Source organism: Rhinopithecus bieti, unplaced genomic scaffold, assembly GCF_001698545.2.
Source record: "Rhinopithecus bieti isolate Rb0 unplaced genomic scaffold, ASM169854v2 scaffold_21649, whole genome shotgun sequence".
Lineage (NCBI taxonomy): Eukaryota > Metazoa > Chordata > Mammalia > Primates > Cercopithecidae > Rhinopithecus > Rhinopithecus bieti.
In genome coordinates, this window is record NW_016811584.1 from 501,353 (window position 1) to 524,027 (window position 22,675).

A 22,675-nucleotide genomic window follows, 5' to 3' on the forward strand; every position below is an offset into this window, starting at 1 on the left:
TTCCTTCCTTCCTTCCTTTCTTCCTTCCTTCCTTCCTTCCTTCCTTCCTTTCTTCCTTCTCTCCCTCCCTCCCTCCTAGAAAGGCAAGGATGCACTGGATGGTATCAGCTTCCCTTTTAATTTACTGAGTACAATTCTATGCTAGCAACTATGGTTAGTGCCAGGCTGGTATCAGACAACATGGGCTTGTGGAAGCTGGGGGATCTGCTCAGCCTAGGTGATGGAACCAGCCACGTCTGTGATGGGAAAATCCCTCTTCCCAAGTATCCGAGAGCTCACTGAGTTGCTTTTCTCATTGTAGGCTTCAAAGGGCAGCAGAGGGTTTAGAAAGAACCTTTGCCAGCAAGTCCAACCACATGCCAACTTGCTAGCCCCCTTCCCAAAACAGGTATAGGGTTGGGAGTCCAAGCTCCCAAGGCTTTCTGGGCTAGAGTTTTGGCTTCTTCACTTATTATGTGATTCTGGGTAAGTCACTGAAACCTTAGTTTTCTTACACATAAAATAGTAATAAGCTCAGAGTTGATTCATCATTAAAGGAGCTAACACAAGGAACATACTTGTTGAATAGTACCTGGCACAGGGAACACACTCAGTAGATGGCCACTGTTATTATTCTAAGCAGTAATGGTAGCCTCAGGGACCCCTACAGGGAAGCCTAGTGGTGAAGAGCTTAGGCCCTGGAGCCAGATGCCCTGGATTTGAAGCCTGGGCCTGCCACTTCTGGGGCAAGGTACTTTCCCTTGCAGACTCAGCTTTCCCATCTGCAAAATGGGTTCAATAACAGCCCCTACCTCCTGAAGCTTTGATGAGGACTTAAAGTATTAACAGGCATGCAGTCCTCAGAGCCACGCCTGGTTTACATCAATGTTCATTCAGCAATGGCTGCTATGACTACTAGTTGTCCATGCCAGGTGTTCTGGGCTCAGTTCCTTCCTCTACCCTTGCCACACTGACACTCACAGGAAAGGCAGTTCCCCTGGCAGAATTTTCACTTAGATGAGGTTCTACAATCACACCTTTCCTACCTTCCCACTTTCCCTATTTAGTGTGGAGACGGTGAGGCATTGGGGAACTCTGCTTGGAGAGGCCAGGGACTCCTCCCTCTCTTACCTGCATATGCCATGTAAACCCTTGTGGGCGAAAGCAGCCATAACCCATATCTCCCTGCTGAGGCTGACTTGTGTCAGGAGCACACCAAGTACGGTGGGGAGAGAAGGATGTGTGTGGGCAAGGATAACATAAGACAGAGAGTGGCACCTCCCAAACTGAGAAGATTGACAGGGGAGCACCACCAGCAAATTGCAATCCACCATGTAGTACTCTGGCATTCCCACCCCAAGAAGGAAGATATCCAAGCACATGGCTTGTCTCAAGCTAAGCAGAGGCCCTGATTTTATCTCAGAGTCAATGGACAACGAGAACCAGACCTGCCTGCAAAATACCCGGGGAGTTACAAATCCAAATACGGTCTTGTCTTTGCTGTTTAGGGAGCCTGATATATGTCAGTCCATTTGGTGGGGAGAAGCTCAGGAGGAAGTTAGGCTCTTTCGGGCAGGCTGCTGCTTCCGCTGTGGTCCCTAAGATTCAGTGATTCGCATTCCTCGGTTTACCGTAAAATTCAAACAGTGCCATCCATTTGGTCCAGATTCTCTGGCCTGATCTAAGGCAAACAGCACCCAGTTTGGCCTCCACAGCTGTTTGTGCTGTCAACTGGGCAGCGCTTTGCAAGATGGGTTAACGGATTTAGGACTCAATCTCTAAAGGGGCCTCCATCTGGTCTCCTGTTTCTCCTGCTTTAGGGCTCAGGGTTTTTGCACCAGTAATTGCCCTTGGACATCAAGTGGCCCATTAAATGGCTAGATTCACCACTGCTGAGCTGCGGCTTCACTCAAACAAATGCTCCCCCAATAAGCAACTTGTCAGTTGTGACCTCAAGTTGCTGCTGGTCCCAAAATAATCCAACTAAGAGTTCAGTTAATAAGTTATAAAAAAATTTCCCAACATCTCTTCTCCTCCCCTCTCTATAACTGTTGGGGTTCTAGATGTTTAAAAATAAAGTCTTTCGCACAGGGTGTGGCTCAAAAACAAGCAAGATTTCTATTTGAATTACCCCTGTTAGAAAGAGCTCTTTGGGGAGACCCTGGAAGATAATAAAATCATGTAATTGTTATTCCCAGTCATCCAGACCAAGGGTAAGGCTACTGAGGGGGCTCTGTGGGTTTGGGGATTTTTTGACCCCAGTTCTTCCTTTGCAGCCATGTGAACTACCTTCTTGATTATTAAGAACACAGAGTGACCTAGAAAAAGCCGCAGGTTTCATGGAAATGAAAGATCCACAAACAAACACAGCTGGTTTCGGCTTTGATGCTGATAAACAAAGCGAGGCACAGCAGAACCGCAGAACGAAAATCAAAAAAGCAGATTGAAATAAAGAAAAGAAAATCCTTTTTTCCCTTAGCCTGCAGCCACAGGAGGGAAGGCTCCAGGAAGCTCTGGGAAGGGCAGCGTTTGAGAGCAGGGCTTCCTGGAGAAGAGTCTGGCAGCCCCGGGGCTTCCTCCTGGTTCACGCAGAGGCCTCCACAGGCCTGACTTGGAGGCACACTGGTGCACCGGAGGTGACCCGGGCCAGGGTGGGGAGGGAGCGGGGACTGCAGAGGGTTGGGGGAAGGACCATGAAGAAACCAAGAGGGGGTTTATTTTCCCAAAGAGAGGCGGCCCTTGGACTGTGAGTCTTTGCCTTTACTTTCAACGCAGCTTCAAACCAACTTAGGCCAGCACAAAGGTGGATCCCAGCCATGATGCTTAGAAAACGCTATTCATAACTCCCATATTACTTTGGGATAATAGTTTAGTGTAATTTTATATTAGTCTATTTGACTATGATAGCAGAACTGCAACTATGACTGAAAGCATCTTACCAGATATTTTCCCATTCTAAATTCACAAACACAAGAACGCAATCTAAGTTGGTCATTGAGTTGGTGACCTATTTAGCCATTATTAATTTCTTTAGATAAGAACATTTAAAATAATTGTCATTTCCACCTGTTCTTTTAAAGAAGAATCACATTTTTAAAACTAGCCTTTTAACTTAAAATCTAGTGATCCAAATTTTCATATTTGTGACATAATACGAAGCTCCTTAACCCCTCTCCTCTTACTGTAGGAAAGAAAATGCAAATGCCTTGAAAAGAGTATCATCTTATTATTCTTTCTCTGCATGAGGCAATTTAATTTCATGTACTAAAAAGTTTTATTCTGAAATATTTCAAATATGGAAAATAAAATTGAAAATAAAATTTAAAACACGTATGTAGCCACCATCCAGTAAAATAAATATCAACACTTTGCCATATTTTCCTCAAAATTTTTTTCTATGAACAAAAAAGAAATATAATTGAAATCTTCCTCCCACTAATCCCTGTTTTCATTCTATTCCCTCCCCTAGTCCTGAAGTAAACACTAAACTGAAGTTGGGGATATACATTTAACACTGTTGCACTCTACGTATTCATTCACTAATAAATGTAGTAAAAATTTGCAAGTTTTAAAAGTTTAAACAAATGCTATCATACTGCATGTATCATTATATAACCTGCCCCTGCCCCTTCCTTTCCTTTCCTTCCTTCCTTCCTTCCTTCCTTCCTTCCTTCCTTCCTTCCTTCCTTCCTTCCTTCTCTTCTCTTCTCTTCTCTTCTCTTCTCTTCTCTTCTCTTCTCTTCTCTTCTCTCCTCTCCTCTCCTCTCCTCTCCTTTCCTCTTCTCTTTCTTCCTTTCTTTAGTTTTGCTCTTGTTGCCCAGGCTGAAGTGCAATGGCACAATCTCGGCTCACTGCAACTTCTGCCTCTTAGGTTCAAGCGATTTTCCTGCCTCAGTACCTGAGATTACAGGCACATACCACCATGCCTGGCTAATTCTGTATTTTTAGTAGAGATGGGGTTTTGCCATGTTGGTCAGGCTGGTCTCGAACTCTTGACCTAAAGTGATCCACCCACCTTGTCCTCCCAAAGTTCTGGGATTACAGGCTTGAGTCACTGCATCCAGCCTGCTTCTTTCATCCAACATTATATTTTTGCAATTTATCTATGTTAATGTAGTTGTATTAATGCACAGTGCATTTTCATGCTGTGAAATATCCTATTGCATGAACATACCAGAAAGTCTATCAATGAATATTTGTATTGTATCCATTTTTTTTTTTTTTTTTGCAATTACAAAGCTTTAATAACCTTAATGGTACATATCTTCTTGTACATAGACCCAAGCATTTCCCTAGGGTATACACTTAAAGGTCACATTGCTATGTCATAGTCAATGTTTAATTTAAACTTGCAGAATTACTCTCCAAAGTGGTTGTGAAATCCACACCAGTAGAGTGAGGGCAATGCTCCTTCTGTGCTGTGTAGAGTATTTTCTACCTTGCCTGCTGAGCTGGTGATACTATTCAGCGGTTTTTGTGTGCCAAACCTTGGACTAAGCTATTCACATGTACTATCCCACTTAATCCTAGTAATGACCTTTTAAAGCAGGCCTTATCAATCCCATTTCACAGCCAGGGGTAAGAGGCTTGGAGAAGGGAAGGGTCAACCTGACAGCCAGTGGTGGGATGGTAATGGTAACCAGCTGTGGCTAGCTGCAGAGCTCTTAAAAAGTAAATATCATTGCCTATTGCCTTCCAAACTGCAAAACATCCTTTTTCATTGACCAGACACATGATTTGAAGCCATAAGTATAACAAAGTTATCCAAGTGCCTAAAAACTGGCATATACATCCCTAGGCTGAACCCAGAGCCTGCCTCCTTCCTCCCGACTTGTGGCTAGCGCAAACATCAAGGTCGTTTCCTGGTTGGATTTCCCCAAGAAACCGGCTGAGGACTCCCAGCTGGGTGGCATCAAGGGCAGGCATGCTGGCTTTCAGAGCCCAGAAGTAATGATGTTCACAGTCCCCAACCCCTCCTTCCAGCCAGGACCTCCCCACTATCAATCAGGGTGATGTGGAGTGCATCAGTTACATGAGCCATTTGGAGCATTTTTCCAAGAGAAGGAACAACATCATAAAGCGTCGGCAACTGAATCAGAACAAAGGGATCCTAAAGACGACTTTCCACTTAGTCCCCGGTAAGCCGAAGGAATGTTAAAAAGACACATGAACCTCAGAAGTGAAAGCAGAGAGTGAGAGGGAAATCCCCCTCGGCCTGATGAATCAGTTCCAGAAAAACCCTCTCACCCGGGCTCCATCCATCAGCACTAGAGTCAGAAGATGGGAAACATTGGCTCTCACTCTTAGCACGCCTGTGTTAGTTACCTAACCTCTGAGTGTGGTCGAAGGAAGCTGATCCTGGGACAGAGACCAGAAAACCCTGACTCAGGATTAGAGCACATCACAAAAGTGGGGCTCCCCATTCCCACGAGGGGATCTGGAGATGCTGAGCTCCTGAGAAGATGGCTGCTTGACCAGAGCTGGGCTCTAACGCTTCAGTTTTTAGTTTGAGTTCAAGTTCACGCCGGCTGCAGCAATCCTGCACACTGGCTACACCAGCCCGCCTCGAGTGTGTGGGAACACTCCAGGAAGGCCAGTAATCATGGCTTGGGGCATTTCAGAGGACCATTTTGGGGATAACCATATTCCAATACAGAGGCAGGGTAGGGCAAGCATTAAACACAGGCTTTGGAGTCAGCCGGACCTCAGTTTGAATTCACTTATTAGCTGTGTAACTTGGGCAAGTGACTAACTTGAGACTCAGTTTCCTTGGCTATAGAGGAGGTAAAGCCGGGTAAGGGGCTCACACCTGTCATCCTAGCACTTTGGGAGGCCAAGGCAGGAGGACTGTTTGAGCCAGGAGTTTGAGACCAGCCTGGGCAACACAGTGAAACCCAGTCTCTACACCCCCCCACCGCCAAAAAAAAAAAAAAGAAGGAGGTAAAATCGTCAACTTCAGCTGGTTATTGTAAGGATTTTAAAAACCATGTGCTTACAGCACTCAGCCCAGTGGTTGGTGCGCAGTTAAACGAGCGGCTTACTGTGATGGCGACTCTGTGAGAACTGGAAAAAGGCACCCTTCTTCAAGACGCGTGACGGTCATTTGGCAGAAATAATTCCGCACATCTACCATGACTACACCGGAATGTTGCCTGCTGCAGCTGTGCAGTGGACAACTTGCATAACCATGAGTTCTGGCCTTGCACATGGTAAATGCTCAATAAATGGTAACTGATATTTTATTAGTAAGGATAAAAACCACCACCACCTGAGGCCTCCATGAGGAGTCCTTGGGTTGGCACTGGATTCCTGAAGGAGCTTATACATGAATTCCCAGCCTCCAGGAAAAGCAGAACTCATGAATAGAGGCATGGGAGGGGCAGTGAAGGGAGGGCAGCAAGAGTTGTCAGGCAAAAGTCCCAGCAGGAGACGGCGCTTATGATTCTCAGGTCAAGCCCAAGAGGCAAGCCTCATTAGTCAGGGGCAAGGTGAAGTTCTGACTTCAACCAGGAAGGCATTTGGAGCTCAGCTGACCTCCCAGGACCGCACTGAGGAGCACATGGGGGCAAAAATGTATGTGAAAGAAAATGCCCTGTGCAGCACACTGAAGGGTTATTACTGCCTTTCACTCCCCCATCTCCCATCCGTGAAAACCTTCTCCTCCCTGCAGCCTTGGAAAGTCTCACATTCTCAAGAAAACCTTTTAAAAAATCATGTATATTGTTTTATACAAAACTAATTATAAAAATAAGACAATATTTTTTTTGAAGGTGGCAATGTCATTCAAAAAAATAAACCAAGGATACAAATGGGCAATTGTAGGACAACGATGTCCAATGAACAAATGAAAATAAGTGAAATCTAAGTAAGTGAAGTAAAAAGTAAAAAGCGTGAGATAATTTTCCACTCATCGTGCCCTGTGTGGCACATTGGGAAAAAAATAAAGACTGATGATATCCAAATTTGGTGAGGTTATGAGGAGACAGGAGCTCTCCCATCCCGTTGGTGGGTGCATAAGGTGCTTTCAAACATCATAGAAACAAATTTGGAAGTCTTCATTAACATCTAAAGCGAGCACATCCTCTGACTCAGAAGTTGTCCTTCCGGGAATTAATTCTACAGAAATAAAAGTACCAGTATGTATAGTGAAACATAAATGATGTTCACTGCAGTCTTCTTAAAAAAAATGAATCAACCTAATGCCCATCGAAAGGATATAATTTAATAAATATGATTTTTCCATAGAATGGATGCTGCATTAGAGACCAGAGGTACAACTGTACACACTGACCTGAAAGGAGGAACCTGATACAGTATCAAGCTAACTGCAATGGCCCAACAATGAAAACTGCCCACCACAATTCTGTAAAAATTACATATGTACTTATGCGTGTAAATGTGGATGTGTGTTTGAAACTCAGGAAAACATTGGGAAAGATATATACCAAATTGTCCACAGTGGTAGCATCTGGTGTTGTAATCAAACTGCCAAGATGGGTTGTGGAGGACATTAATGTCCTGTTTTATAGCTCTATAACATTGTTTTTCTTTGAGTTGGAGCCTTGCTCTGTTGCCCAGGCTGGAGTGCAATGGTGCTATCTCGGTTCACTACAGCCTCCGCCTCCCGGGTTCAAGCGATTCTCATGCCTCAGCCTCCTGAGTAGCTGGGATTACAGTAGGCACCCGCCACCATGCCTGGCTAATTTTTGTATTTTTAGTAGAGATGGGGTTTCACCATGTTGACCAGGCTGGTCTCAAACTCCTGACCTCGTGATCCACCCACCTTGGCCTTCCAAAGTGCTGGGATTACAGGCATGAGCCACCGCGCCCGGCCATATCTCTATAACTTTAAGGGATAGAATACTTGTGGTTGATTTTCACTCGTATCTTTTAGCTTTTTTTGTTTCAAACAAATTTTGAAAGCACATGCTTGTTATAGAGCAGTTGGGAAACTGTGAGAAGTGTTTTCTCATTTTTGTCTTTTGTTTCTTCTCTTAGGATTGCCTTCTGTCATGTAAAACCTCATGTCTCCACCTTTGTGGGCCCCAGCACTGTGACAGGGAAGTGAAGTCTGGGGTACAGCAAGCATAGAGAATCCTTGGATGTTATAGGTGGAATGGAACCCCTCAACTAGTTTAAATGAATGAAAACTGAGTCACACATTTTGTTTTTCAGATGCGAACACTGAGACCCAGGGCGCAGGCAGGGCCTGGAAGATGTTGTTATTCAAGCAGACCAGGAGCTATTTATAAGGAGAATAACCCCTCAAAACAAAAGTGCGTGTGTGTGTGTGTGTGTGTGTGTGTGTGTGTGTGTGTGTGTGTGTATACGTGTGGTTTTGACCAAAGCAGCAGCTGACCAAGGCCCAAACCAAACATCCACAATGAGGAAAAATAAGCCCAAGTCTTGGGTGGGTCCCGGGGGTCTCCCAGCCAGGTTCACTGTCAATCACTGAACTCCTTTTCTTTGCCATCAAAACCCCATCCCCATTATTCTTGTCCTTCTTCTACCCTGTGAGGTACATTCTGTTTTATCCATTTCACCAATGAGGAAAATGAGGCTGAGAGTAGGTAATCCCATTGGGGAAGGTCACACAGCATATATGTCGTGGAGGCAATTCTGAATCCAGTTATGTATGTTTAATGCTGACACATAGCTTCTCAAGAAAAGCTACTTCCCTGTCTCTAAGGCCTTTTTCTAAGAGCCTTTGTAGAAAAGAACGGTGCTTGAAAAGATGCCAAGGAATGACTGGTGAGGCTTCTGGGGCTGTTCCAGTGTGTGGGCACGGGAGGAAGTTAGGATTCTAGGTGATCCTACAAAACGGGAAGGGTGACTGGGCCAGACTCAGCCTTCCTTGAGCCTCTGGTAGCTCATGAACGAATCTGGCTTCCTCAAAGTCTGCCGCCAGAGCAGTAACAAAAGCAGCTCTTGCTAACTCAGTGGCTGGGGCCACTGTGGACATATCCCCGTATCTGGGCACAAGCTTCACTCATTCATTCCACTTTTCTCATCTGTTGAAAAGTACCTGATTGGTAAGCTTTTGTTTTGAAAGTAAACACTCTTTTGGATTCCACACTTTCTAGGCCAATCCCTTCAGCCTTTATTGATGCTTGTATCTCTCCCCTCTGCCCTCTCCTTCTGGGAAGCTATTTTTCTTTCATTCTTTTGGGATTTGGCTGACAATCGATTCCTCCATGCTGGTAGAGTCATGGGGAAAGGCAAAGACCTCATTCAGGAGGGGATGGAAGGGAGGAGAGGGTAGAAATAGGTGAGAAGGAGGCTCTGCTTCTTTATCTGGAACCTGTTTTTCATCTCTCTTTGTCTTGCCAGGCCTTCAGCTTCTTGTCTACAATGATGAAGTGTATTTTTTTCAACAGCTGGAATGAGAAATGACTAAATCACCTTGGATCAGATTACTGAAGGGAAAGGAGCTCATTTATCTAAAAGCCAAACCAAATACGTGTAGACACCTACGTAGTTAAATCACAGCAGCTCTAGGTAGTTAAATCAGCAGAAAGCCCCCACCCAGATCTGCTGAAAGTATCTCCCTTCACCTACCCACCTCTGGTAGCTGATATTCTATACTTAGAGAGTCATTTGCTTAACTATCATGCCTGTTAAAATGAACATAGGAATAACAGTACTTTCTATTTGCATAGGATGACAGGGTGTTTGAAAGTTTTTCCTATCTCCTTCTATTCACTCATTCAAATAAATTCTGTGAGCACCTATTGTGTGCCAGAACTGAACAATATGCTGATGCTACAATGGCAAGCAAGAAAGAGACGCTGTGTTGTGCTATGAGAACACAATGATAGGTTAACTAACTAGACCTGGGACTACATGCTAGGCCCTTGACTCCTGATCCAGCACTGCTTTCATCCAACTACCTGTCACACTAATGTTAGGGTGGGAGGAGACACTATGTTTTAGCATCATCCTTGCCTTGGTGCAAATCAGTCCACTGGTTCATTTCTATATGATAACCATTTGAGAGCAGAGATGGGCATGGATACAGAGAGGGAGGTCCCATGGGGGTGTGGGAGCACTGAAGGGCCATCCATGGGATTCCAGGGTACATAAGGAAGATCCTGGGAGGAGGACCCAGAATGAAAATAGGATGAGAGGATGTACAAACACACACCTTCTTTTCTTCATGGTGTCTCTTGGCAAGTATTTTAATCATCTCTGACTTCCTCCCCCATTTCAGATGGTCGTTCTTGTTAAACTCTCTCCCAAGCTCCTTATGTCTCCAAAACATCTCTCACTTTCATTAGAGATCTCACTTTCCCTTAAAAGAAAGTCAAGTCCATCTAGCATGTGCCTCACTGATGACACCTTTCCTCCCCTAATAATATCCCTATCTCCCCACTTTTCCACTTGGGGGTGGGGCAGGTACTTTTATGGGCCAATGAATTCCTCCTCACACCTCTCCCATTTCCTGCAGGGTCAAATATCTGAATCCTCTTGCTTTTGTATCTGAAGACTCAACCTCTTCTGGCTCCCTCCTCTTGGTCTTTGTACAAAGAGGCCCCATTCTCCCCTGTCTAAAAAGTCTTTCTACTCTGGAGCCTCCTCACTCTCATTCCTCCATGTCTGTGGCCTTCACCCCATTCACCTCTCAAGTATTTCTCGACTCTCCATCTTTCGCCATCCCGGTGATACTGTGTCAGATGCCAGCAGTGACCCTTCAGTGCCAGAAGTTACAGTCCTGCCCAGCCTTCTTCATCCTCACCCTCACTTTCATGCTCAAAGCTATGATCTTCCTCCTGTGCCTGGAACTGTCTCCCTCTTTTATTTCTGTGACACAACACTCAGATTTTTCCCCACCCTTGCTGTTGGCTTGTTTTTTTCTCTTGTATTGTCTTCTTTGAGTTCCTTACTTATATATGCAAACGACTACAGAAAGAAGAGTTGGCAAAGAGATGGCAGATACATGTTCAAGGAAAGACAGAAGAACATCAAAGTGTCTGTTGTCCTGAAGTCTCTTTAGGATGGAGATAGATGGCAACAGGATTACATGATTCAGAATAACACTGTTTAACTTTGTAAAAGACAAATCTAGGCCTGAAAACACAATTGTCTGAATGAACTGGGCTTTTGTGGTTTGCTGCCTATTATGGAATTTTGCTACGAAAGAATCTCCTAGTGGCTGGAAGTCCCAAATAGAAACTGGGGGATTATAGAGCAGGTAGTTTTATTATTATTATTATTATTATTATTATTATTTGAGATGGAGTCTTGATCTGTAACCCAGGCTGGAGTGTAGTGGCGCGATCTTGGCTCACTGCAACCTCTGCACCCTGGGTTCATGTGATTCTCCTGTCTCAGCCTCCCGAGTAGCTGGGACTACAGGCATTGTGCCACCACACATGATTAATTTTTTGTATTTTTAGTAGAGACGGGGTTTTGCCATTTTGGCCAAGCTGGTCTCAAACTCCTTACCTCAGGTGATCCACCAACATTGGCCTCCCAAATTTGATGCTGGGATTACAGGCATGAGTCACTGCGCCCGGCCAGTCAGGTAGTTACAGATAATTCTGCTTCTTCTCAAGTTCTTTGATTACATGATAACCTTTCTCAGCCTTTTTCAAAAACCCAGCTATCACCACCACCAGCATTATCTTCAACACCATCCCATCAACACTCTTAACACTACCCTCCCCCAACCATAATCATCCTCATCTTCACCACCGTAATTCCCACTACTACCTTCATCATCACTGTCAAATGTCATTGAATGGTCCCCTACTAAGAACCAGGTTCTGTGCTGAGCACTTCATATATATTATCTCTCTTCATGTTCATATTAACTCTGAAAAGTCAGTTTATAATTTCAGTTTTATAGATGAGAAAACCAAAACTCAGAAAGGTTCATTAACTTGCTTAGAAGGACCCAGCAGTTTAAAATATGTTCCCTACTAATATACACAAGAGAGTTTATTAATCCAAAATCAAGATATCTGTTTAAATGTCAACCAAAAGATTGAGGTAAAAAGACATTGATATGACTTGCTTATCTTTAACAGGAGACACTGAAACTAAATAGTGGTTTAATAGCTTCTCCTTAGCATTCTGTCGCTAATGGACTTTGCAGGACTATTTTAGGTTGAAATTTTTCCTGTCCAGTACCAAAGCTCTTCAAAGATTCTATTACCATCCCTTACCCTTTTGGGAGATGGTTGGGGAGAGAGAGGGAGGTGAAAAGTCCTCTTGCAAATCCTTTTCCAAAATCTTTGGCTGAACAAAGACTTTCCCATTTAAGAGCAGGTGACAGAAAGATTTCTCCCATAGGCAGCGCATTAAGGCTCTCTGCAGAAGTAAACAAATCTGTTATGATGAAAGCCGGACATTCCTCAGGGCCAGGATCTAATGAAAATGTCAGTGTTTTATGCAGTTTAAAAACTGACAATTCAACAGTTTTACAGGAGCTATTTAATGTTTATCATCACTTACAAGGGCTGAAATGCAGACAAAGGGAAGGGCAACTGAAGAAACCAAGTGGATCTTTGCTTAGAAACTGCCATGTTATCTATAACCCATGAGAGTATGGCAGTTTATAAATTACCAGGCAGCCTCAGGCAATAAAGTGTAGGTCTTAGCAAATGAAAGTTGGAAATCCACACTCCAAGATACAATCATCATAGTGACCATGCTTTGCACTTTCATTTACACCTCACCGCATTAAACACAAAACCACTGGGGAGTGAGGATACTAGAGAAAGCCCTTAAACTAACCTAAGGTGATCCATTAAAAGCTTCTGAGTTCTTGCCAAATTGTGCTTTAGATACTATCAAGACCACTAAGAACAGAGAAATAGAATATGTAACTCCCAAACCAGTAGGGGGAAAATAGAAATAAAGAAAGCACAGTCAATTCAAATAGGACATTAAAGGAGAGGGGGGAAAACTAAGGAGCAGGGAATAAAGGAACCATAATAAGAGAACATGCAAAATAAGAAGAGTAAGTCCAAATACATTAGTTACAATAAATATAAATAGCTTAAATTCACCCATTAAAAGACAGAGATGCTGGGTGTGATTGCTTACATCTATAATCCCAGCACTTTAGGAAGCTGAGGCAGGAGGACTGCTTGAGCCCAGGAGTTCAAGACTGGCCTGGGCAACATAGTGAGACTCCATCTCTACAGAAAACAAAATTAGCTTGGCATGGTGGCATGTGCCTGTGGTCCCAGGAACTTGGGAGGCTAAGGCTAGAGGATCACTTGAGCCCATGAGTTCAAGGTTACAGTGAGCTGTGATCATGCCATGCACTCCAGCCAGGGTTATCGAGCAAGACCCTGTCTCTGAAAATAAAATAAAGTCAGTAAAAAAAATTAAATCTAGTTTTATGTTGCTTTTAAAATGGAAAATGGACCAGTGACACACAAAGGCTAAAAATAAAAGGTTGGAAGAAATATGCACTTGCACATATGAACAGAAATGTAAAGGCAAGAGCATTAGTAGAGATGAAGGAGATTATTAATGAAAGATAAGAACAACCTACCAGGAGCTACAACATTAGATGATGACATTACAAAAAATGACCAAATCCATAATGATTGTGAGGATTTTAATGCTAATCTCTCAGAAACTGAGCAGACACCAGCTAAAACATTAATGGAGATTTAGAAGATGTATTAGGTAATTTATAAGCTTCATCTAAAGAATATACAAAGAACATGCACCCAAAGAGAGAATTCTTTTCAAGTACCTATGAAATATTTATGAAAAATTGAACATGTGCTTGGTCACTTAAAAATCTCAATGAAATCCAAGAAGCGTTATTACGTACCTGATATCTGCACTTCTCTGTGTAAAATAAGAATGATCTGGCCGGCGCGGTGGGCTTCAAAGCCTATAATCTCAGCCACTTTGGGGAGGCTGCAGACGGCGGGGTGGATCAGGGAGGTCAGGAGATCGAGACCATCCTGGCTAACCCGGTGAAACCCTGCTCCCTTACTAAAAAGTTACAAAAAACTAGCCGGGCGGAGGTGGCGGCGCCTGTAGGTTCTTTCTCTTCCTTTTTTCCCTTTCCAAGAATACTCAGGGGCTGAGGGCAGGAGAATGGGGCGTAAACCCGGGGAGGGCCGGAGCTTGCAGTGGAGCTGAGATCCGGGGCCACTTGCACTCCAGCCTGGGCGATCAGGAGCGGGGACTCCGGTCTCAAAAAAATAAAAATAAAAAAATAAAATAAAATAAGAATGATCTGGCCAGGCTGGCGGCTCACGCCTGTAATCCCAGCACTTTGGGAGGCCGAGGTGGGCAGGTCACAAGGTCAGGAGATCAAGACCATCCTGACTAACATGTTGAAACCCCATCTCTACTAAAAATACAAACAATTAGCTGGGTGTGGTGGCAGATGCCTGTAATCCCAGCTACTTGGGAGGCTGAAGCAGGAGAATGGTGTGAACCTGGGAGACGGAGCTTGCAGTGAGCCGAGATCACACCACTGCACTCCAGACTGGGCGACAGAGCGAGACTCCGTCTCAAAAAAAAAAGAAGAAGAATGATTTTAGAACCTTACACATCAAGGCCAATCCACCCAGTTTCCACCCAGCCTAGAAAACAGTTCTCATTTTCTAAGGCTTGTCTTGGTGTTACCTCCTCAGAAAAATCTTCTCTGGTCATCTTAAGTCCAGTAGTTCTTCTCATTCCCAGCGACTCCTTAATAACTCTACTGTATCTTTCTTCATGCAAATTACCAGTTTCTGAAATCATCCTATTTGTTACTGGTTCACTGCCTCCCTGGCCCCACTCTTTGAAATATAATGTATTTGCAACATCTAGCTCCTGGAATGGAGCCTGGAACAGAGTAGGCATCAATGAACATGTGCTGATGAAAGCCTGACTTGGCACCCTACAGTGGCCCTAGCCCCTCATAGAGATATAGACCTTGCTCCTAGAATAGATCACATTACATCAGGATTATTTGTGTTACAATCTCAGTAAGAGATAGTGAGTTTGTCGTCACATCTGCTTACATAATAGATCTTAAATACATGACTAAACTATGTCCTTCCCCATGCACCTAAAGAAGCCACAACTTGGGAAGTCACGTCACCTGCTTACAGTCGCACCTTGCTAACGACAGAACCTGATTCCTGACTGTGAGCATTACTCTGCTCCTCCACGTGGCCTCCACGTCCCCTGCAACACATCCTATTATGCGTGGAGGCTGCAAGTAAGGATAGAGAAGACGACTTGCAAATGTCTTTTTCACCAAATTCAGTGTTTCTGTTACTATTATATAGATACTAGCTTTTGCCAAATCTATTAAAATTGACTCAAATTATCATTTCTTATAATAACTGCATGTCTGCACAAGGACTGCATTGTCCAATTAAAGAAACAAATAAAATAATAGCTCACTGACTCACAATCAGTAGTGTGGCCATATTATCAGCCCAGTAGTTAAAGAAGGAGGAATCACTGTGTGACCTTGGACAAGTTGCTCAGTGGCTGAATTCTCAAGTTGCCACATCCATGAAATGCTCATAATGTTAGTGCTGACTATGCAGGCTGCTATGAAGACTAATTAGATTACTCCATTAAAGCACTGAACATAGTACATGTGTCCCAATGAGCTCAATAAATGTCCCTAGCATTTCAGACACCTGCATAGTCAACTTGATTCTTTTGCACTGGTTTGCAAGCTTTGCTCAAGAAACTGGTTTTTGATTACCTATCTTCCACAGCCCTTCCAGAGAGGCACCACTGTTATGGAATGAGTCTTAATGTTCCTTTGAATCTGATTAAATCCATTTCTCGCTGTTACAGTGCAGCTAGAAAAATCCTGGCCAATGCCAGATGTATTTGTTGAATGGCCTTTTTACTGAAGATTTCAGGAAGATGGGGCTGCTATAGGGGCAGCCAAGATCACAGCATTGATTAACAAAGGGGCAAGTTGTCTGGGGAACATTCTTCTTTGACTCAACCCTTCTTCCTCAAAAGGAGCTATTCTAGAATAGAAAGTTTCCACTGCAGACATCTGCTTGCCAGATCGGTCCCAACACTATAGCCGTTGGTGAGAGCCATCAGGCAGTATAGATTTTCCCTTGGATTGGCAGCTACTTGAAGAAGGGCACAAGCAGGCTTCAAATTTATCATGGAAGTCAAGAGCAGTACAATTTTGACAAGGACTCCCTTTAAACATCAAAAACTTCTGCAGACTCCTCCACCTTAGTGTAATTTTATTTCTCTTCAAATAAATGGCCATTGAACAAATGACTAATAAGTATAACCTCCCCTGTGCGCCAGAAGAAGCCTGACACCTTGGGAAGCCACGCTGCTTGCTTACAGCCACATCTTGCTAAGGACAGAGCCTGATTCCTGACTGGAAGCATTACTCTGCTCCTCCACGTCCCCTGCAACACATCCTATGATGCATGGAGACTGCAAATAAAGACAGAGAAGACAACTTGATACCTGATGATCAAAAGCTACTAGGAATTCAGTAACGTTATGAAATGCTAATGTATTTAAATTCAGTAATGTTTTTAAATTTTCGAACTCATAATAGTGGCTATGCACACACCAGAGAAATCACACATGTATTTATGAGGCATTCTATTCTGGACCATGGTTCACTATGTGTGTGTGTGTTTGTGTTTTTGCAGATTTGAGGACTCCCAAGGGTCTTTAGTCCACAGATAAGGAGCTAAGTCATGGAAAATGTAGAATTTGTTCCCTTTAAACAGGAGGTTTTAAACAGCAGCACTATATCAATAGTGCTACGCTATAGAAAAGGAAGAGTGACTACAGTCATCTATAGTAAGAAATTCTCAGTTGGAATATTCATACTCAATAGGTGTAACATTTTGATCAGGTTGAAGATAATGGCAATTTTTTCTATCAAATTATTTATTTTCATCTCAAGGTTGATCTTTACAATTGAGTCTTGTGGATGAATAGTGCCTTGGACTGGTAGAAGATCCAAGTTCTTTCATTTTTACCAGGAACTAACAACATAACCTTTGACAAATCATATCGTTCTCTGGGCCTCAGTTTCCCTATCAGTGAAAAAGCTCATGTGAGGCACCAAGGCAGAAGACTATAGACAGGACAGAAAATGGAAGGGAATTTCTACTATTGAGTACCCAGGAAAAATGCAGTAATGAAATCAAAGCCTGCATTAGAAGTAGCAAGGAGCGGGCCGGGCACGGTGGCTCACACCTGTAACCCCAGCACTTTGGGAGGCCGAGGCAGGCGGATCATGAGGTCAGGAGATCGAGACCATCCTGGCTAACACGGCGAAACCCCGTCTCTACTAAAATACAAAAAATTAGCCGGGTGCGGTGGCGGGCACCTGTAGTCCCAGCTACGCGGGAGGCTGAGGCAGGAGAATGGCGTGAACCCGGGAGGTGGAGTTTGCAGTGAGCAGAGATCGCGCCACTGCACTCCAGCCTGGGGACAGAGCGAGACTCCGTCTCAAAAAAAAAAAAAAAAAAAAAGAAGTAGCAAGGAGCTGAATCACTGCTCTAGAAAATATCAGAAAAATAGGCCGTAATCTTGTGAAGTGATCCCAGAATATAGAGATGTAATCTGTAAGGGACAACATGATAGATATGGGCATTACATAGTGACAACCTGAGTATAATAGATGCTCTAGAAGAAAAGACCAAAATCTAAGAAAGGGAGCAACAAATTTATGCAATGAAACACATAGGTGGCAGGTTAAAAGGGCTTACCAGAAAACTGTAAAAGAGGTAAGCAGTAGAAATAATCTGGCACAATTATTGACTTGTTGATGTAAAGAAAAAACAATCTGCAAGGATCTGGAAAGAAAATAACAGGCTGCCTTTAAGAGCACACATCAAGGTGGGCCTCAAGAATCCCCACCCATAGAAGTACCTCTCTGTCGTCATGCAGAAGATGGGGGAAACATTCACGTCTGTCATATTCTCGCCCCCACCCATGTCCCATTGTTTTGTTGATTTATTTGGATCTTCAGATCAAGACATTATTTCTGTTTTTTGCATTATACCCCCTTTAAGAGCTTCTTTTGACATGTGTGCTCTTCTCTGATTCCAGTGGATGACAGTGGCTTGTGATGCTCAACACCAATTCAGGAAGAGGACTAGAAGCCTAGAAGAGTGTTGATGGGGGCAGAACGCTTGTCCCAGAGAGCAGGGGAGCTCTGCACAAGCCTCAGTGCAGGCCTTCGGAAGTTGTCTGTGTGGACACGGCCTCTGCGCCTCACCTAGAGCCATTAAGTCAGAATCCCTAATGCAGTGCCCAGGCAAGTGCCCATGCAGTTCTTATCGGCAGCCTGGGTGATGAGTTGCTGATGTCACTCCTACTGGTCCTGCCATGTGGCATCTGGAGGAGGAGCTGGGAAGGCAAATCTGGGCATCATTAATGCCTGCTGCTGGCCATGGCAAGCCCGCCACAGGCCCTCTTCTGCAGGGCCAAAGCAGGTTCACACACCATGCAGACGGGGGCCAGGGATAACACAAGGAAGTGAGGCAGATGTGAGGAAGGCCACATTGGTGGCCAGTAAACTGAGAGGGCTGGCTGGACAAAGGAGATTGCTGGGGTAATCTCGTGAGAATATAGCTCACTATAACCAGATCATTTGTTTTTTCCCAAAAACCCAGAAAGCCAGAATCATATATTATATTTTCAGGTTTTTGGAACACTCTGAGACAAACAAAATGCCATCTAGGCGGAACTGGCTTATAAGCTCCATATGCGACCCCAGGCTTAAATTCTTCATGTCCACAGAAATTGCCCTTTTATTTTAATCAAAAAAGTCCTCCTCAGAAACAGGTCAGGCCTTTCTCAGCAAGTAGAAACCTAGGTGCTCCAAATGACTATCTTCGTTAATTTGTTAATTGTTTAAAAAGTTCCTCAGGCCGCCCTGAAGTTCAGCTGCTCCCTGTCATTTCACATTCACATTGGTTGTGTGCAAACAACCAGTGAGCTGTCCTTCGGCACTCTGAAATGCCACAAGTCCAGGAAATAAGTGCTTCTTGCCTATGGGAGAGCTCTGCCCCTCTGAAGAGAAGCAGACACATTCAGAGCTGGTAGCCTGGACTATCACTCCTAAATGAGAGAAGGATAAAGAGCCGGGGAGCCGGGTGCAGTGGCTTATGCCTGTAATCCCAGCACTTTGGGAGGCCGAGGCAAGAGAATCCCTTGAACGCAGGAGGTCAAGGCTGCAGTGAGCCATGTTCACACCACTGCACTCTAGACTGGGCTACAGAGTGAGTGAGATCCTATCTCAAACAAACAAACAAACAAATATTAGGGCTTCTGTAAAAGTCCATGGGACAGGAAGACAAAGGGACCCAGATACCAGAGTAAGTATTCCACTTCCTTTTTAATAACCAGTATCCACTGGGAACTTCCCATGAGCCAGGCTTTGTGTTTCTGCTGTACAGTGAAACAGTAAGTCCTCAATAACTATTTCTGAATGGGTGGAGTAAGTCCTCAATAACTGATTTCTGAATAAATGAATGAATCAGGCATCTCTTTTATTTCACATTCCTGAAATTTAGCCTTAGCATTGTGAGGGCATTTAGATTTGCATAATCTCATCCTTCCTTTGTCAACAATTTTCCAGGGCGAGGTTTGTGCAAAGTCAGTGTGTGAGGGACCGAGAAAACAACAGAGAACCTGCCCTCAAACTGTGTCCTGGAGAGAAGGACATGCGAGACCTGTGAAAGATGCCTCTGGATCCAGAGCACAGTGAGAGAAGGCAGTTCTCTAGGAAGATTATCTGAAGATGCTCCCAACCCTTCCCTAAAAACCATACAAACTCCTCCATGGAATAGTGAATGTCCACTGCAGGCAGCTTTGCTCTCAAGGAGGAGACCAGCAGAGGCTGCCCTGAAAAGGAGGTATCTCAAACAGAGGCGCCATAAGAGTTGGAGGAACCAGGAAAACAACCAGAAACAGGTACCACGGTGCTGATGTCATGCTAGGATAGTACATCTACTATTAGTGGACACTTGGAAATCTCAGTCTCTGCAGGAGAAGCGCTCTGCCGCTGGGGTTCACTCCATAGTGGTGTTGCTCAGGAGGTTCTCCGCTGTGTAGCCTCTGTGGGCAGAACCCTAGCTATTGCGGGACATGATGCCAGTTCCCCGGGGACACTTTCCATTGCCCCCCTTCCCATGCCACCACAACCTAACATAACCTAACACCTAGGCCATCATTCACCTCCAATGAATGCCTGATCATCTTCCATTTCACAGTCTCAACCTCATGTCTCTCCTTGCTGGCTCCAGAGGGGACTTGTTTCCCTTTTCTATGCTGTCCTACGTTTCTGTACTCATCCTTCAGAGTGTGTTTCAAAGTGTGAAAATGTAGTTATATTTGCTAAATCCTGCCCAGCCTCTGGCTGTGGGTTCTCAGAGGGTGGGACAGGGCATGTCTGTCTTGTCCCTACTCACCAGGGCAGACTAGTATCTCCTTAACAATAAGAAGGGCTCCCTCATATATCCACAGAGCTTCAGGTAGTAAGGGTGTTCTTACTCCTCATCCTGGGATATCTTTACGAGGTAAGGAGAAGTTGGGAGACCTTAAGAAGCATTTCCCCCTTCCCTACCTCCATGACTTCTCTCTTCTACGGATCTCAAATGAGAGGCTTCCCAATGAGCAAATAATTTCTAAAACCAGAGATAATGTATTTATAAAATAACAGCCTGTTATGGTGAAAGTTAGAGCTAGAGATAGTCAAAACAAAAATAAGACAAAAAGTCCAAAAACCATTGCCCTTGTTCTTGGACCCAGAAGTCCTAAATCTTTAAGAAGCTCTTTGCCTCAAATCCAATTCATTTTTTTAAAAGATCATATTTGAAATATGTGTTTCTCTCTTTCTCATTATGAAGAAAATCCTGAGATACAATATTTTCACATTCCATAAAAATCTGAGTAGCTGCTTCATATGAAAAGCACATGGTATATATGATATCCCAAAGATCGAAACTGGCATTCACAGATAATCTTTTAAAAAGACAAAAATCCAGTGAATATGGTCATCATCCTTTCTAAAACTTGAATAAAGACAGTAAAAACCATTCACTGACTCCATCAATATTCTTGTGCAAAACAGATGATTTCACCCTCCCCAGCATGTCTCTCCAGCCACGTTTATTCAGTTCCCATTGTACCTGCCAGGCTGACTCTCAGAGAGAGAAAGCAAGGAAAATACATTACACTTAGATGAAACTAAATGACTTTAATATATCCTTAATGATTCAGCAAATCCTTTCAGACTTTGCTAGCATTGTGAGGGCATTTGGATTTGCAGAATCTCTTCTTCCATTTGTCCACAATTTTTGAGGGCCAGATCTGTGTGAAGTCAGCGTGTGAGGGACCAAGAAAACAACAGAGAATCTCCCCTCAAACCATGTCCTGGGCAGAAGGACACCTGAGACCTGTGAAAGACTTAAAGATGAGGCCATTAATATTGATTATGTTATTAATATATTGCACATCTATATATATATATCAATAATATTAACCAGTGGAGAGAGTAGCTTAGGAATATTTTGTCATGTGAAAAAAATACTTCAGTGTCCAAGTCTCCCTTTACAATTCTCTCTACCCTACCTCCCTTTCTCTACACTCAGCAGGCATGTCTGAGGATGAGAAAGAAGGCCAGCGCAGCACAGCAGGGCACTGGGGGAGGGAGGGAATAGCATCAGATGAGGTTGGAAGGTAGTCAGGGGACGGAGCATGCCAGGCCTTGTAGGCTTGAGCTAAGCATTTACATTTATTACAAGTACAAAGGGGACTTCCCGGAGGGGTTTAGGAAGTGAGTGTATGATGTAACCTACATTTTGTAAAGATCACTCTGCCAACCTGCCTGATGAATTTATGCCTTATGCCCTTGATCAGATCACAAGGAGCTGGATGGCAGGGCCATATGTAGTTACTCTCCCTTTAATACCCCCATATCATGGACTGGCAGAAAACTAAACCAGTGGCTTTCAAACTTTCCTGTGTATCAGGATCATCCAGAGGCCCATTTAAACACATCTTGTTGGAATCCACCTACAGATATTCTGATTCAGTAGGTCTGAGCAAAGTCTGAGAATTCATATTACTAAAGAAGTCTCCAGGTGATGCTAGGATGCCAGTTGCTCTTCAAGGCACTGCACGTAGAGAACCTGTTTAAATCTGTTTGTAGAATAAATCAATCAGTGAAGAAACATGCAATTTTTTTTTTTTTTTTTTTTGGTTGGTTGGTTGTTTTTGAGACAGGGTCTCGCTCTGTCGCCCATGCTGGGCTGCAGTGGCATGATCATGGCTCAGTGCAGCCTTGAACTTCTGGGCTCAAGCAATCCTACAGATTCAGCCTCCTAATTAGCTGAAACTACAGGCATGCACCACCATGCCTGGCCAATTATTTTATTCTTTTGTTGCTCAGGCCGGTCTCCAACTCCTGGACTCAATGATCCTCCCACCTCAGCCTCCTCAGTCACTGGGATTACAGACATCAGCCACCATGACTGGTGAAAATATTTTTAAAACAAACAACATAAATAAGCAGTGGTTTGATTTTATATAAAATGCAGTCATTTATTCTTTTCTTTTAAAATTATTCGTTTTAGGGGCAGAGCAAGATGGCTGAATAGGAACAGCTCCAGTCTCCAACTCCCAGTGCGAGCGACACAGAAGACCTGTGATTTCTGCATTGTCAACTGAGGTACTGGGTTCATCTCACTAGGGAGTGCCGGACAAT

At 43.9% G+C, this 22,675-nt stretch overlaps 1 protein-coding gene across 1 annotated transcript in view; it reads right to left on the reverse strand.

Annotated features, from left to right (window-relative positions):
• Positions 1-9,094: 9,094 nt before the first annotated feature.
• ERC2 (ELKS/RAB6-interacting/CAST family member 2) overlaps positions 9,095-22,675 on the reverse strand; it is a 905,732-nt gene continuing 892,151 nt past the window's right edge. The window contains 2 exon segments of the mRNA XM_017894219.1: positions 9,095-9,356; positions 12,147-12,291. Coding sequence (XP_017749708.1) covers positions 9,211-9,356; positions 12,147-12,291 — 291 coding nt within the window. The 3' untranslated portion in view covers positions 9,095-9,210.